This window comes from Seriola aureovittata, chromosome 19, assembly GCF_021018895.1.
Source record: "Seriola aureovittata isolate HTS-2021-v1 ecotype China chromosome 19, ASM2101889v1, whole genome shotgun sequence".
Lineage (NCBI taxonomy): Eukaryota > Metazoa > Chordata > Actinopteri > Carangiformes > Carangidae > Seriola > Seriola aureovittata.
This window is the reverse complement of record NC_079382.1, coordinates 10878436-10894206: the sequence shown is the minus strand read 5'-3', so window position 1 is coordinate 10894206 and position 15771 is coordinate 10878436. Positions and strand designations below refer to the sequence as shown.

Below are 15771 nucleotides of genomic sequence, written 5' to 3'. Positions count from 1 at the left end.
TTTTACAAATACATCATTATGCAAGAGAATGCCACTGTCAAATCATTTTCAGTGTAATGCAAAGCAAAGCTCATATTTATAATGGAATTGAATGTGGACTGGATTCTGCATTTATATTTTTAATGTGCAGTGTAAAAAGGGTGGGGACAGGTAGTGGGGTTTAGCGTGAGGGGTCAATGGTCAAGTTCACCTCTTGACATTTGCTCATAACAACTCTCATTTTGATCTACGATTTCCCTTCATTTTTCTGCAGCTGATCCTTAAATCACTCTTCCTATTGTATATCATATTAAATGTGGGTGCGTTTTCCTGATGAATATGATGCCTTTTTCAAACAGAAAAGTAGACATTTTGTAAAACAAAATGAAATCTCCTCTGATCCTCTCTTTAATGATTGATCAAAATGTCAACATGCATCCAGTTTGCAGTCCAAGTCCAGTCAGTCACTTTTATTCAATTACTGGAGCTGTACATGGGACTTCTATCCTTTGGATGTTTCTAATATGATTTATTTTAAATTGTGAGTTCAATTTAATAGTTGCCCAGACTTGTTTGATTTCAAAGGTAAGGTTTCTTGAAACTTGATGGTTTCCAAATATCAATTTGTTTTTTGGGGGGGGGTTTTGCTCTGATAAAGACCAATGAGGAAATAATGCAGATTTGTTAACAAAGAGTAACACTACCTCTTTTTTTTATTTTTACTGTGCCATGACAGCATTTGACCCCATTTTGAGGACAAAATATGATCTTCATTTCTGCTGAAAAACTACATTTTGTTCTTTATTTGTCAATAGGTGAGTTTCTTTTTTCTCAACTTGACTTGGTTGCATACCTTCAAAGCCAGTTAGCAGCTCAATATTTGTATGAAAAGAAATAGATTTCCACATTTAATGTTTTATTGATAGGAGTTCTTTTTGATGTTTTTGATCAATGTGACTGTTAAGGTAGATGCTGAAACACTGGGAGTTACATGTTTTGGAACCATCTTGAAAATGAAGTGATAGATCTCAAGGGTTTTTTCATGATAAATTTGACAGATTACAGCACTGTGTAGTTACTGGTTAATCTTTCTTGATATGTGTATCATGATTGTCAGGGCTGCTATGATTTAATTAGAACATCTTACTATGTATTTTTCTGCTGTAGGACTACTGAGTCTACCGCTGCTTACAGGTCAGTGAGTTTTATGTTTCATGCCTGAAATATCATGCATATCATTTAGATATTTATATTTCAACGCCCTGACTTTTTGTTATTGAGTTCATGATGAGGCAGTTTCATTTTTCAATTTCCAGAATGTGAAAAAATCAGGCTGGTTGGGCCTTCACGTTGCTCTGGCAGAGTGGAGGTCTACCACAGAGATAGCTGGGGAACAGTGTGTGACGATCGCTGGAGCATTGCCAGTGCTGACGTGGTGTGTCGAGAGTTAAACTGTGGGACAGTTCTTGAGGCCAAAAAAGGTGCCTTCTTCGGGCAGGGAAAGGACGAGATTTGGCTGGATGATGTTCAGTGTACTGGCCTTGAGACTTCCCTCCTCAACTGCCCACACAAACCATTCGGGGAAAATAACTGCGGCCATGGTGAAGACGCTGGGGTTGTCTGTTCAGGTAAGAATGAGTCCAATGAGTCCTTTTCTCAGTAATGTTTGCTTCACTTGACCCACTTTTACCTGAAACACTTAGTCAAAGAGCACACTTTGTACCTTTATTGAAGGATTAGTTGAGATATTTATTTCAAGTGAAAAGTTGAAAGTAGTTTTATCACTTTATATTACTCTCTATCTGTCCAGTAAATATATTTAGTTTTTGTACAAACTAAACAAACAAGATATGATGTGTTAATTGGTGCTATAAAGATGTCAGTAGGTCACATTCGGACAGTCAGGCTTTGCCCCTGTTAGCAATCTTTTTCTTTAATTACACACACAGGAGATAGCTTATGAAATCAAAAAACCCCTTCCCCTATTTCTATCTGGGAATTGCCATGAAATGTGGAACTGGGAAAATTGGGAAATACAGCTGTGGTGAAATGCAGCTAACGCAGCACTTATCTTAGTATCTAATCATATTATTGTATCTTGCTTTGAGAAAGAAATTGCATTGTCAACAATTCACAAGTGGATGTCTGCTTTAAGATGATTGCTCTAAAGTGGCCGACGAGGGCAAACGCGCATAAACAATGCAGATTCAAAAACACATACGAAAAATACTAAAACAAATACATAAACGAGAACGTGCTGCAAGTGGAAAAAAGTGCTGCCAAAACAAAGACAAGTGCAAGTTTATGGTCAAGGTGTCCCCTCCCCCTAGAGGCCTGGAGCACTTCCGTTTGTTTTTTTGAACATGCAGCGCTTTTTTTCTCTTGCATTCGTTTTACAGGTTTGTGTTTTTGTTGTTGTTGTTGTTGTTGTTGTTGTAGCGTGTTTGCTGTAAATGTCTTTGTTTTGGCTTCCTGCAGCACGTTTTTGCAATGGCAGCACGATCCCGTTGTTTTCTTTTGTTTTTTCGTAAGTGTTTCTGAATCTGCGTCGTTTATGAATTTGCAGCTTGTTTTCTCCTTTTGGAAGTGTTTTTGGCCTTTGCAGCGCGATTTCCCTTGTCGGCCACCGTATTGCTCTCTGTCGTGATAATGATGTTGCAACATAGCAGCTCCCGGATGGCCATTCATCATCATGCATTCATGCTGGCCCCTCATGTCTTTGTTCTGAAGAATTACTGAATTACATGACACTCTCATGTCTCTATGGTAAATATGTAGATACTGCCTGCTGACCTTTCTAAGCACTTCTGTTTTTGTACAGATTATATAAATAACATGGTGCTTTTTGTTAGAGCCAGGCAAACTGTTTCCACACTTATGCTAACTGAGCATAGCGTAGCATAGCGGCTCTTAACTTCCTACAGTTTCCAATGTCTGCCCAGCAACTACTCAGAAGAAATATATAAAGGGAAATAGTTGTTTTTACACATTTTTGTACAGATTAAACGGAAACATGTCAATTTGTTAGATCTAGTGGTGATAATGTCTGCTGGCCAGAGCCAAGCTAGCTGTTTCCCACTGCTTTCAGTATTTATGCTAAGATAGGCTAACTGGCTGCCTGCTGTAGCCTTATATTTAACAGATAAACATGAGAGTGATATCAATCTTCTCATCAAACTCTGTGCCAGAAAGCAAATTAATGCGTTTCCCAAATGGTCGAAACTATCTCCATTTTCTTTTTGAGCCTCTTGAAGTATCTTGAAGGTTGATCAATTCATTCTATTCTACACTTTTCTTTAAGTATACTGTATTAGCTTGCTCCAAATTTTCTTGTTAACTAGGCTATATGATATATATATACAAAGTGAAACATTCAATCTCAAGACTCTGATTTTCATGACTTCACCATTCTATCAAATGCAAATATTCTAAGCTTTGCACATGATTTTATATTTGCTGTTGCTGTCACTAGAATTTAAAATAATGTTCAGTGACTTTGAACAATATTTCATTATGCAGATTTTCACACCTTTTCACTGTATTATTTGTCACTTTGTATTTTTCAACATCTTGAAGAAAACCACTTTTTAAAAAAATATTAGTTGATTTTATTTATATTTCTGATCACATTATTTTCAGAGCATGTCAGGGTGGTCAATGGAAGCAACCGGTGTAATGGCAGAGTGGAAGTCTATTTTGATGGCCACTGGAAACGGGCATGCAACAGTGACTGGGGCAAGGAAGAAGCCAACGTGGTGTGCCGAGAAATTAGCTGTGGCACTCCTGTAATTCAGACTATAGCGCCAAATTTCGGAGAGGCACATAACCTGCTTGGAGTCAAAACCACCTGTCTTGGAAATGAGACCGATATATCAAAATGCGAACTTCAAGATTTCAAGGAAACCTGTCTTGATGCTACTATTTTCTGTACAAGTAAGTGATCATGTGGTCACCCTACTACGTCAGTAATTTCAAGGTGACATTTACATGATTAGACTCTTTTCTTGTTTGAGTGGCCTCTCAGTAAACATGCCCTTGACTTTGTCTTTTCACCCAACAGACAGTAAACCAATTCGTCTGATGAATGGGACTAATCGGTGCTCGGGTCGAGTGGAAGTCTACCATGACGGACAGTGGGGAACAGTTTGTGATGACAGATGGGGGATGCAGGAAGCAACTGTATCATGCCGAGAGATGAACTGTGGGAATGCCCTTGCAGTCAAGTACAAGGCCTTCTACGGCAGAGGCGAGGAACAGGTTTGGCTGGACGACATTGAATGTACTGGTCTTGAGAAGTCACTTGCTGACTGTCCTCACAGAGGTTTTGGAGAACATGACTGTGACCACAATGAGGACGCTGGTGTTGAATGCTCAGGTAACACATGTTCTACTTAATGTGTTATTCATTAAAGTCATACTTGGTGAAGTACTTGAAGCTAGATGTTAGATGGCGACACCCCAATTGTGAGTTCCAGAGCAATACATACAGACATGCAAACTGAGGAGCTGGAAATATCACACTTACCTCTAATTTCACACATTCCTATATTTGCATTTGTATGCAAGATTGATGGATAGCCATTTTTTTCCAGTCATGAATGATATTGTGGCATGTAAATTAACATTACTTCCACATTTCGGTCACTGTATAGTAGCAGTATCATTTATAAACCTCTTCTATGCTAGATCCCCTGTAGCTTTTGCACAGTCATCTTTACTCTCTTTGTTTGTGGTTGCTCTGTGGTGTAATGTCAACGTAAAAGCAAGTGGAAGTGTGTGATTTTTGAAATATTATAATTTTTCTTCAACATTTTAATTACAATGCCTCTTTTTGACTGCTTACTTTCCAGCAACACTCAGGCTGAGCAATGGGACTGACCAATGTTCTGGCAGAGTGGAGGTCTTCCACAATGACCGGTGGGGGAAAATTTGTAATAATAACTGGGGCCTTAAAGAGGCTGCGGTGGTGTGTAAGGAACTCAGTTGCGGAACTCCCAAAAAATACCAAGAAAAGTTCAACTTTGGTGACAGTGGACTGAGAGGGTTTACAGGTAGTTGCTCTGGCAATGTGAGCTCTATCAGCCAGTGCGCACTTCAAGATTACACAGGGACATGTACTGGTGTTTCCATTTCATGCACAGGTAAGACACAAAAGATAAGATAGAAAAGACTGGCATTTCTATATTATTGTTAATGTCAGGCAATCTCATCAATGTACCAAAATCAATAAAGCGCTGGTCCATGTCTCAATAATCTGTGGCACTCAGTCCCAAGTCTATTGGTTACGACTGAGGACTTAAATCTTTGAAAGCACGTCACATATATACACTAATTTTTGAAAAACAGGCAGGTACTGTAGTTTTTAGTAAACAATCAAACAGCAGCAAATAGTGCAATTATTTGGGACTGCTTTCAGGGATGCTAGTGACAAGACAATGTAGGACAATGAATGTGGGATGGACTCAAAATAAACCATGCCCATGTTTATGCTAATGAATGAACACTTGAACCATTACAACTGTGATTTTTAAAAAGTTTTTGGAAAATAATGAAGGTCTATGGCATATGAAAATCAAGTAGTTAAAAGAGTTTCTGAATGTCTTTGTAATGCTGCAAATGCATAATACTTGCAGCAAAGTATTAATGAAAATATACAGCGTTGGATGTCAGAGTTAGTGGTAGCAATGCTGCGTGGCTAGCAGCATCTAGTAATGATCTGTTCATTTTTTTATATTTCTTTTTAACGACAGCTGTCTTTTTACTTGATGTTCCTTATGTTTGTGCACACACTATGAACAATAAACTGCTTAACTAACTACCTACCTAACTAATAAACTACTGAACACACATTTACTATAAACCATAATATTTAATGTGCGAGTTTAGGTTGTAAAGAATTTTAATATGTGGACCTGTCCTCAGGTAATCCACCAATAAGGCTTGCCAATGGCACTGACCGATGCTCTGGCAGAGTGGAGATTCTTCATAACGGCCAGTGGGGAACAGTATGTGATGATGACTGGGACTTTAGGGATGCTGAAGTGGTGTGCAGAGCCATGGACTGTGGATCAGCTCAGACAGCCAAAGCGAGTGCTTTCTTTGGTCAAGGCCAAGGAGACATCTGGCTGGATGACGTCAACTGTATTGGGAATGAGTCGTCCCTTGTGCACTGCCAACATCCCTCCTTTGGAGAGAATAACTGTGGCCATGGTGAAGATGCTGGTGTAGTGTGTTCAGGTATCGATTATTACTCTGCTGTGTTGTTCACTGTTCTCTGTTTAGAACTTTTTTTTCTTTTTTTACTTCATTTGAAACAGTGGCTTTCAGGCTTACATTTATCTGTCACCCCTAATTCCCTCAGATGAATAATTTACTGATTATTGTCAAGAATTAAACTGCTATGTCACCACTTATTTCGACTACAGTATATCAATCAGAATATCACATATATTTGGAATGAACATTTTTTTTCAAATTTGTCCAAACACCAAGTAGCTAATTGCTGATTCTCTCTACTTTGCTTTCTAGCTACCATTAGAGTGATCAATGGGACTAACCAGTGCTCAGGCAGGGTGGAAGTCCACCATGGTGGCCACTGGTCACCAGCATTTAATCTTAACTGGGGAATGAATGAAGCCACAGTGGTGTGCAGAGAGATGAATTGTGGAGATCCTGTCAAGGTCACAGGGTCATTTGGTCAAGGCGATGATCTGAGAGGGTATCAGGTCATATGCACAGGTAGAGAGACCTCTCTCACACAGTGCACGCTGAGAGAATATGTCGCAACCAGCCACAATCATGTTGAAGAAGCAGCTGTTGAATGTACAGGTAAGACTTGAAGTTGAACTGAAACTTGAATTCTCCTCACTTATTGTGGAAGACATAACATATAATGATACTGCACCTACATATTTTGGTTTACAGCCAATGTTTTAGTTTGAAATTGAGCTCTATTACTACATATATTTTAATGCCTGTCCTCACATATATTGTACCAGTCAAATTGAGAACAGTGGAGAACACAAAAGTAGATGGTGCTTTCATCACAGAAAAATTAACAAAACTTGGCAATTGCAATTTGGACCAAAGACAAAACAAACGCCAAGCCTAAATATATTCTTCTTTTTTTTTTTTTGTAGCAAATATGAATTTTGATTTTAGCTAGACTTAAAGATATCTGCAGTTGGACAGCATGTATATATAACAACTATCACTTCCAGGCAATGTGAGATTGGCCAGTGGGCCCAATCGCTGTGTTGGAAGAGTGGAGTTTTACGACAAAGGCCAGTGGGGGAATGTGTGTGGCGACGCCTGGGATATGAATGATGCCACAGTGGTGTGCAGACAGATCAACTGCGGGAGGGCTCACAAGATTACCACCATGGCTGATTATGGGCACGGCACAGGACGGACCTGGATCGATCAAATTGAATGCAATGGATTGGAGTCTACACTGACTCAATGCCCACAAAGACCATTTAGAGACAAAATTTGTAACATCACCTCAGTTGCTGGTGTTGTCTGCACAGGTAAGAAAAAAATTTTTTTTTCTTGTATTAATTTTGTCTCTGATATCTTTGACTGCCTTATGACCACTTATGTTTACTTGACTTCACAGGAAGTTTGGAGGTCCGGTTGGTTAATGATAAGGATGAGTGCTCTGGCAGAGTAGAGGTCCGTCATGGTGATATGTGGCAAACAGTGTGTGACGCAGACTGGAACCTGAGTAAAGCTCAGACAGTGTGTGAGCTGCTGGAGTGTGGACGTGCTGTGAACGCTCCTGGCAGTGCCACTTTTGGACAGGGCAGTGGATCAGTAGTGGAGGCTAGCCAATCATGTTTTGACAACGTGACCTCTCTTCAGCAATGCGCGGTGAGAGGTTTCAGAACAGCAAGGTGTGGGCATGAACGAGATGCTGGTGTTCTCTGTGCAGGTATAGCCCTCTAAATTATGTGTTCAAAATTATCACATGGAGTTGGAAAAATATTATAATATCATCAGCAGTTGCTTATTTGTATTTGTATGTGTTAAAAGATACCAAGTGAAAACAGTGAATTGAGAAATATTTTATTTACTTTATTCAATTAAGTGCAACATTTTAGGAAATACACTAATTTGCATTGTTTCATTGATTTAGATAAGAAGCTTGATTCCACTCTCACATCTGTAAGGTAAATATGTAGCTGGAGCTAGTAGAGGGTTAGCCCAGCTTAACATAAAGACTGGAAACAGGGAAACAGCTGCCCTGAATGAATCATAAATCAGGTATAAAATGTATATTATTGAGCTATAGTGATGCTGGTAGGTAGATTATGCTGTCAAAGCAGGGTAGCTTTTTCCAAGTTTTCAGTCTTAATGCTAAGCTAAGCTAGCTGTCTGCAGTATACATTTATCCTACAGAACTGAGAGTAGTATCAATCTTCAAATCTAACTCTTGGCAAGAAAGGGAATTAGCATATTTTCTGTTGCTTTATCGCTTTCATTTACTTGAGACAAGATATATTACATCACTGTTTTTCCGTATGTCACTCATTTTACCGTTTTGCTTTTGAATTTACAGTAGCTTCTGATATAATGGTGGGATAATGTGTAAAATGCCCTAGCATTTCAAAAATAGGTTTAACTCAGAATACACTTACAGAACTGTATATAAATGCATGTCTCAAGAGCTGTCCTTTGTATGTGTACTCACTTATTTCTGTTTTCGTTTGCAGCACAGCTTCGTTTGGTCAATGGTGCAGATAAATGCTCCGGTAGAGTTGAGATTCACTATAAAGGCCAGTGGGGGACTGTGTGTGATGATGAATGGGAAATGAGCAATGCGGATGTGGTGTGTAGACAGCTTGACTGCGGTCACGCAATTTCTGCTCCTATAAGTGCCCACTTTGGTCGAGGCAGTGGTCCAATATGGCTGGATAATGTGGAGTGTTCAGGCCAAGAGTCTGCTCTCACACACTGCTCTCATCCCGGGTTTGGAGAAAATAACTGTGGGCACGGTGAAGATGCAGGTGTTATCTGTTTAGGTAAGGCTCATTTTGAATCTACCAACTGGTGGTAATGGAGCTGCGTTGATTGTTATGACACAACAAATTAATTACAATTTATCAACCATTTCAGGTGCTCTACAGAAACCCCAAATCTCTTTGAGTCCTTCTTCAGAGGTAAACTGGGGTGACAGAGTTGAAATCACCTGCACTATCGTAACAGAACACTCAGGAGGAACATTCGTCCTGAAAAAGACCCAAGAATCATTTAAAATGGAAAAATTCTCTGAACACGAAGCTGTAACCTTTGCCTTCCCTTCAGTGGACTTCAACCTGAAGGGGTCATACTTTTGTGAATATCACAAGAAATTGCCCGATCAAGTCATCTATTATCCCCAAGGAGAAATCGCAGACCTCTCTGTTATAGGTCAGTAATTTTGTCATTTGGCTGTCCTTTTGAACATAATTATTGAAAATTTGATTATGTGAGATTGCAAACGTGTTTTGTGATGTACATGAGTTTGTAAAAATGTGTCTCTCTCCTTCAGTGAATCTGGAAAAGCCCACCATCTCGCTGACCTCTCCTCATGCAATGGTGATCTACAGCCCTGACAAAATATCGGTCAACCAAGGCAGCACTCTCTCCATCACTTGCTCTACCCATTCCAGATATCCTGATGGGGTCTTCTATCTGAGAGAGTCTACCATGAACACCACTGAAATGAAGCCAGCATTTGGACACTCTATATTCTACCTGGCGTACTTTGAAATCCTTGCAGTAGATTCTAAAAACCAAGGAGAGTATACCTGCATCTATAATGTTAACATCTCCTCGTTGTCCTTCAGTTCTGTTCCATCGAAGTCACTCGAAGTTACTGTAGTCGGTAAGACCCAAGGAAGAAGAATATATTTCCACAGTGATTATTGCTAGTTTTCTCCTTTGCTAACTCTGCTAAATGATCTTTTAATCCCTACAGCAACCTCATCATCTTCAGTTGTCGGAGGACTTGTGGGTGGTCTAGTGGTGTTGCTACTCGTGCTGGTGATAATCTACCTGGTCTGGAGAAGGAGGTGGCGCGGTGCAGGTAAGTGGCAGATAGACATACTTTTTATATATCAAAATTACTGCCATGCAGCCTTTATTTTAATATCAGACAATGTGTCTAGATTGTTTAAAGCCGCACCAATCAACACATTGATATTAACAATGTAAAAAAAAAAGACTCCACTCAGCTCTACGCCGCTTGTTAGTGTCTTTCAGCACATTTTTTTGGTTTTACAGCAAACAACTTTACTGTTTTGGTTCACTTTTTTCAGCTGCAAGAGGCAATTTAACTAAGAAACTTTAATAACCCTGCTGAACATTACCTGCCCAGCACCAAATGGCAGACAGACAAAGTTAACGACTTGCACGTGAACATAGTTGAACATATTGGTGGTGCTAATGCATAACAATTTTGGAAGGTGATGATATGTCAGTATTGTGTTCACAGCTTGTTATGCTGCCCTCAAGTGGCCAAAAAAAATCATTTCATTTTAAAAGAATGATGTCATGGTGATGTCATACTCACTTTTCAGGTACCATGGTTCAGTTTAGTAGCCGGTTTGGAGGAGCAATAAAACAAGACAGGGAAGAGAGAAGCAATGGAGCACTCGATGGAAGGTAGGAAAACAGTGCTAAAACATATATTTTTAGATTCATATATATCATATATATTTTAGATCTAACAACATGAATGACATAATACATGTTTGCAATTGTTGTCTTCTTTATCTCCATCAGGGACCGCAATACCTGTGTGAATGAGTATGTTGGACAGAGTGTCGCCCCAGAGAACAAGAGTGCGGATGTTGATTTTGATAACTCTGTCGAGAGAGTCCCTGAGGACCTGGCTGGGAGAGTCTGTTATGAGCTTGAACCACTTGTTGTTTCGTGATGACAAAATGACTCAAGGAATAACCTGTGTCATGTGGTTTCACTAAAGTTAAAGAGTAACGCAAACACCGGGCTAAAAAGCAGTGTTTCTCTGCTCTCTCTGGTTAAAAGTTTCATTTCTGTTGCACTCGTAGCTACACCTACCAGTGATGTGGCGGTGTATTGATACACCCTGGGGTTCACCTCTACACTGCAGCAGCAAGTCTGGAAGTTGAAGTCAGCAAAAAACATCATCTGGTGTTGTGATTGCTCTTTAAGGTCGACCATAGGAACATTAGGGACCTGTGTTGATTGTGTTTTTACAGTTCTTTTTAAGTAAACAAATGATTCAGTAAATCTACCAACTTCATGTTTCCTCAAAAAGATTTAAAAAAATGTACTTTGCAGAAATTGAAAATGTAATTTTAAATAGCATATATGATGCCGTCTTGTTAAAGTTTCCCTGTAACACTTATACTTATTCCTGTAGTGATTTTTTTTTTTCTGGGAAATTCTGCCGATCACAAGGCTAAGGTTCACGGACCTGTTGAAATGTAATGATCATGAAATACACCTTTGCTTTGCTTTTTACATTGTCTTTGTACTGCATGATAATTTGCTTTGTTCTTGGTGTGTTTGAGTGCTGATCAATAAATTTGTATTTCTTACAACAATTACTCTTTTTTATTTGCCAAAGCTTTTAATCATCTTGATTAGGAAGCAAATGTGCTTTAACAACACTGCACACAAGAGACGGGCTGTTCCATCAAATACATCAATGAATAATAATCCTAGTATACAAGATCTTATTGTTGTTACTGATGGATTAATTTGTAAGCAACATTTGAATGTTGTAGTTGGGCAGATCGTAGCTGATTTTAACAATTTTACATATATTTCGAGAATTTCAATGTATGGCTAAACAAAATATTATGATTAATATGTCCATTATGATTTTTAAAACCTTAATCTGCAAAGTAACTTAACTGTTACAACAGTTATTACTAATAACTTTAACAATGGTTGAAGTGTCCCATTCAGCCATGACAGTGTTACAGTGAGCCAGCGTGAAAGATTTTATTATTTCCAGCTGTGCTTTTCCTCATGTGACAAAAGGTCTTCCATGAAGAAGGTCTGTGAAGTAGAGTACAAGATACAATATTTTACTCTGAAATGTACTGGAACACAAGTATGACGACGTACTAACTGGAAATACTTAGGTCAAGCGCTTGTAAACTGTGAAGTGTTGAGTTAATGTAATTACTTGCTTCCCACCAGTGGTAGTAGTATGTGAGTGTGAGTGTTAGTGCTTTCACAATTCTTGCAGACAGGCTGCGACTGGTATGGCACTCAAGTGGGTGTGCCTATGCAGGCAGGTAAGCCGTGTCCAAACCTGCTTACCTTGTCTGCTGTTGCAGCAAACCAGCAGCACATACCTGCATCTAGGAAACTGGAACATTCTCTGTCTCTCCGCTTCTATCTGTACCTCTGTCAATCTGTATCTGTCTATAAACCTGTTTATATGAGTCTAGATTGAGGTGTTTCTGTTCAAATAGCAGATATGCCACTCACTTTGTTTTTTTCCAGCGTGAGCGGTTCTCTGGAGGTACAGTACGTTTTTCTTACTTGCTTAATTCTTTTACTTTTTGCCATATTGTTAATACATATTGGCGATATCAAACAAACTATCATGAGGCATGTTGAATTCAGTGCAGCATATTCTTTGTAGAACTGTGTGTACAGTGTTTACATTTTATTTCTGTATACAAACAGAAGATGCTCGTTGTGGACAGTTAAGCAAATTTTAGTGTAACACAGAACATGGTTTAAGTGTAGCCTGTAAGGGATGTGCGTGAATTTAATACTGATTGAAACATTGTCTCCTCCAGCTGAAGAAAAATCAGGACAGAATCTTCTTTGTCCTGGAATCAAAGAAGATCCCTTTTGAAGCTGTGGACATTTCTCAGAATCCTGAACACAAGGATTTAATGAGGAAGAGGGCAGGGAACCCGAAGGCTCTGCCACCTCAATTATGCAACGGAGATATCTACTGTGGAGTAAGTTTTTCACAATGTCCTGTAAAAGTGATGATAAGATGTTTTGACCATGTACCACCTTCTCAGAACTAATGGAGTTATGCTTCAGTGTAAATCATTTACACACTTGCTGTATTTGTAAAAAAAAAAAAAAAAACTATGGGAGTCTAGGGCCATGACGCAGGGATTAAATAAATATTTACACTATATTATAGGCTTGCACACACAGACACACACACACACCCAAGGACGTCAGAAATGCATGCATAAGTGTTCTCAGTTCTCTTGTTTTTACACACACAGGCATGCTAGTACACTCCCTAATCACTCCCCAACACACACACACACACACACACACACACACACACACACATTAGATTGCTCCTGGAGCGTTTTGAAATTCATGTCAGCATACCGTTCAGACTTTGCTGCAACAGAAAAGTTGCTCTGGCTTAAGGAGGTCGCCTTTGATCCTTACTGTTGCAAAAGACCTCTAAAGAGGCACATATTTTCATAGACTTGTGTTTTATGCCACCATAAACTTTGATTTTAGCCGTGCTAGCTCTCATCTTCATCCACGCTGAAATGTCACAACAACTGCTGGACAGATGGACTTGATTTTGTACAGTCATGTATTGTCCACAAATGTTAAACCTAGACTTTAAGACTTTGGTGAGCCCCTGACTTTTCCTGGAGCTCCACCTGGAGGTTGACTTTTCTTGTTGAAACAGAAATATCTTGGTGGCTACTGGATGGACTAGACCAACATTTGGTACAGACATTCATCAATGTTTCCAAATGATGAAGTATAATAACATTTCAGGTCAAACTTTCAATTTGTCCAACACAGTACTTGGGAACATTCCCACCAACTTCAGCTGTATTAGCAAAAGCAAGCATATCAAACACTATAACACCACACATTGGGCCTACCTGCTTAACATGTCATTGTGAGCATGTTGATGTCATACCCTCAAGGCACTGCTGTGCCTAAACACAGGGTTAGGCAAACTAGTTAGTGCAGTATATTTCAGTCCAATTACACCTGAAGATTTTAATTGCTGCTCCAAATGGCCAAACATAGAGGCGAGTGAAAAGCCTGCCGTCATGGAGATTTGCAAGATGTGATGATAATAATAATGTGATGTGATAATGTGATAATAACTCTCACGCGATAAGCATGAAAATAACAGTGTTGGGTACATCCCCTGCATTCTGATATCAGAAAGTGAAGGGGGTGGGTGGTTTTGGAGCATATTGACACCTTAACTACTGCTAGAAAAAGCTGGTATATTGGCTGTCAACTCTTTATTTTATTTCATTATTATTTCATTCAGTCATTGCTATAGTATTTGCATCCAAATTCTTACACAGGCACAACACCAACTTTCTTAATATCAACTCCGCCTGGCCATTATGAGCCTCAAAATGTTGTGCACAAGCTGTTAGAAGATTGTATAACATGTACAGCTCTATAACATATCAGAAAATATCTGGATGATAACTGTTTCTTTATCTCTCTGTCTCTCTGCATTCCTTCCACTCTCACCCACAAATCCCTGACTCCCACCCACCTGTCTTTTCTGTCTTTCAGGACATTGCTGCGTTTGAAAATGCAATCGAGATGGAACAATTAGAGGAGTTTCTCAAACTCTAAAAGGAATGGTGACCAGCTACGCAACACTCAACCACATCACCATGTTTACTGCAATCTCTACATATCTAGTAAAACAGACAACAGATTAATAGTAGTATAAAGATATATGTAAATTAATATTTTCTGTTTCCTTTTGTTTTATTTGATGAAGACAGGTGCCTTATTTGTATTTGATGACTAATGCCAAAACCTTAAGGAAATGTAAATTTGACCGAGGTGTAAGTGCTTTTCCAGCCCTCTTTTCAGAATTGAGAGAGTTGCACATCTGAACAATTTGTAGACAATTTGTAAAAAAATCTTAAATAAAAAACTGTTTGATTGTTGAAACATTGTTTGAAACCTGCCTCTCGCACTCAGCAACATGAGTTTCTTCTCATTTCTTGAGAAAGCCTGGTTCAAAGTGGTGTCTATGTACAGGTTTATCAGTGAGAAAGTCAAAGAAACTTTAACAACTAAGGGTAATCAGAGAGCGCAGTCCTCTGCCAAGGCCAATGTCAAACAACATACCAGACTTAAGAGAAAAAAAATCTAATTCACAGTAAATGATCTGGATCTGCCCCAAAATTTAACGGGTTCTTCCGTGGCTCATGCACCATCCCTCCATCAAGGTCGGTGCAAATCGGTTCAGTGCTTTTTGCGTAATCCTGCTGACAAACAAACACACATGGAAATGTGAACATAATCACTAAGATACAATGACTTCAGTAATTTAAAGTGTCAAGCTTAACAGGAAGCTTCAATAGCTCATCAGTGAAAAACATCAGTGCTGCAATGCATCAGCTTTACACTTAGATCTGAAAGAGTTTCACCAAACCTACACCCAGCAACACTCATGGTCTAACCATAGTTGCCACTATACTGAATAAAATAGTGACAGAGCAACTGTAGGAACACTATAGAATAAAATGTCAAACAGAATAATTTGAGTAACATTGCAGAACTACGCAGAAACAGACACTATTATCCTAACCTGTTGTCCTGGTGCTTGCTAGTAGGCTTTCACTTCACATACTGTGACAGCACAATATTAAGTAATTATTTAGTACTTTAAAAAGCACTGTATCAAAGACTACTTTATACTACACAAACTACTGGTACTACAGAGAAAAATTTAATACTGAGTACTATTTAGCTCCTTTAACCTACATTTACTTGTCATGTTGTGACAAGAAGAAAAATGAAATAATTATTTGAATTAAA

General features: G+C 39.0%; 2 protein-coding genes across 2 annotated transcripts; both read left to right on the top strand.

The window, feature by feature from the left end:
* The first annotated feature begins 425 nt into the window (after positions 1-425).
* LOC130160752 (deleted in malignant brain tumors 1 protein-like) lies at positions 426-11552 on the top strand. The gene is made up of 17 exons (XM_056363450.1): positions 426-564; positions 716-794; positions 1147-1173; positions 1296-1607; positions 3619-3912; positions 4040-4354; positions 4830-5120; positions 5902-6216; positions 6508-6807; positions 7200-7508; positions 7598-7912; positions 8694-9002; positions 9097-9390; positions 9512-9847; positions 9941-10048; positions 10542-10626; positions 10747-11552. Exons 2-17 carry the CDS (start codon positions 743-745, stop codon positions 10898-10900), a joined length of 3816 nt encoding a protein of 1271 aa, XP_056219425.1. The 5' UTR covers positions 426-564; positions 716-742; the 3' UTR covers positions 10901-11552.
* Positions 11553-12288: 736 nt separating this feature from the next.
* zgc:153284 (uncharacterized protein LOC751696 homolog) lies at positions 12289-14898 on the top strand. The gene is made up of 3 exons (XM_056405239.1): positions 12289-12484; positions 12768-12935; positions 14509-14898. The coding sequence occupies exons 1-3, from the start codon at positions 12440-12442 to the stop codon at positions 14569-14571; spliced, it is 276 nt and encodes a 91-aa protein (XP_056261214.1). The 5' UTR covers positions 12289-12439; the 3' UTR covers positions 14572-14898.
* The last annotated feature ends 873 nt before the right edge of the window (positions 14899-15771 follow it).

Coding starts and splice junctions, on each gene's coding strand:
- LOC130160752 (XM_056363450.1), top strand. CDS start 743: ATGATCTTCATTTCTGCTGAAAAACTACATTTTGTTCTTTATTTGTCA. Junction 795..1,146: donor TGTTCTTTATTTGTCAATAG/GTGAGTTTCTTT, acceptor TTTCTGCTGTAG/GACTACTGAGTCTACCGCTG. Junction 7,913..8,693: donor TGCTGGTGTTCTCTGTGCAG/GTATAGCCCTCT, acceptor TTTCGTTTGCAG/CACAGCTTCGTTTGGTCAAT.
- zgc:153284 (XM_056405239.1), top strand. CDS start 12,440: ATGCCACTCACTTTGTTTTTTTCCAGCGTGAGCGGTTCTCTGGAG. Junction 12,485..12,767: donor GCGTGAGCGGTTCTCTGGAG/GTACAGTACGTT, acceptor TGTCTCCTCCAG/CTGAAGAAAAATCAGGACAG. Junction 12,936..14,508: donor ACGGAGATATCTACTGTGGA/GTAAGTTTTTCA, acceptor TCTGTCTTTCAG/GACATTGCTGCGTTTGAAAA.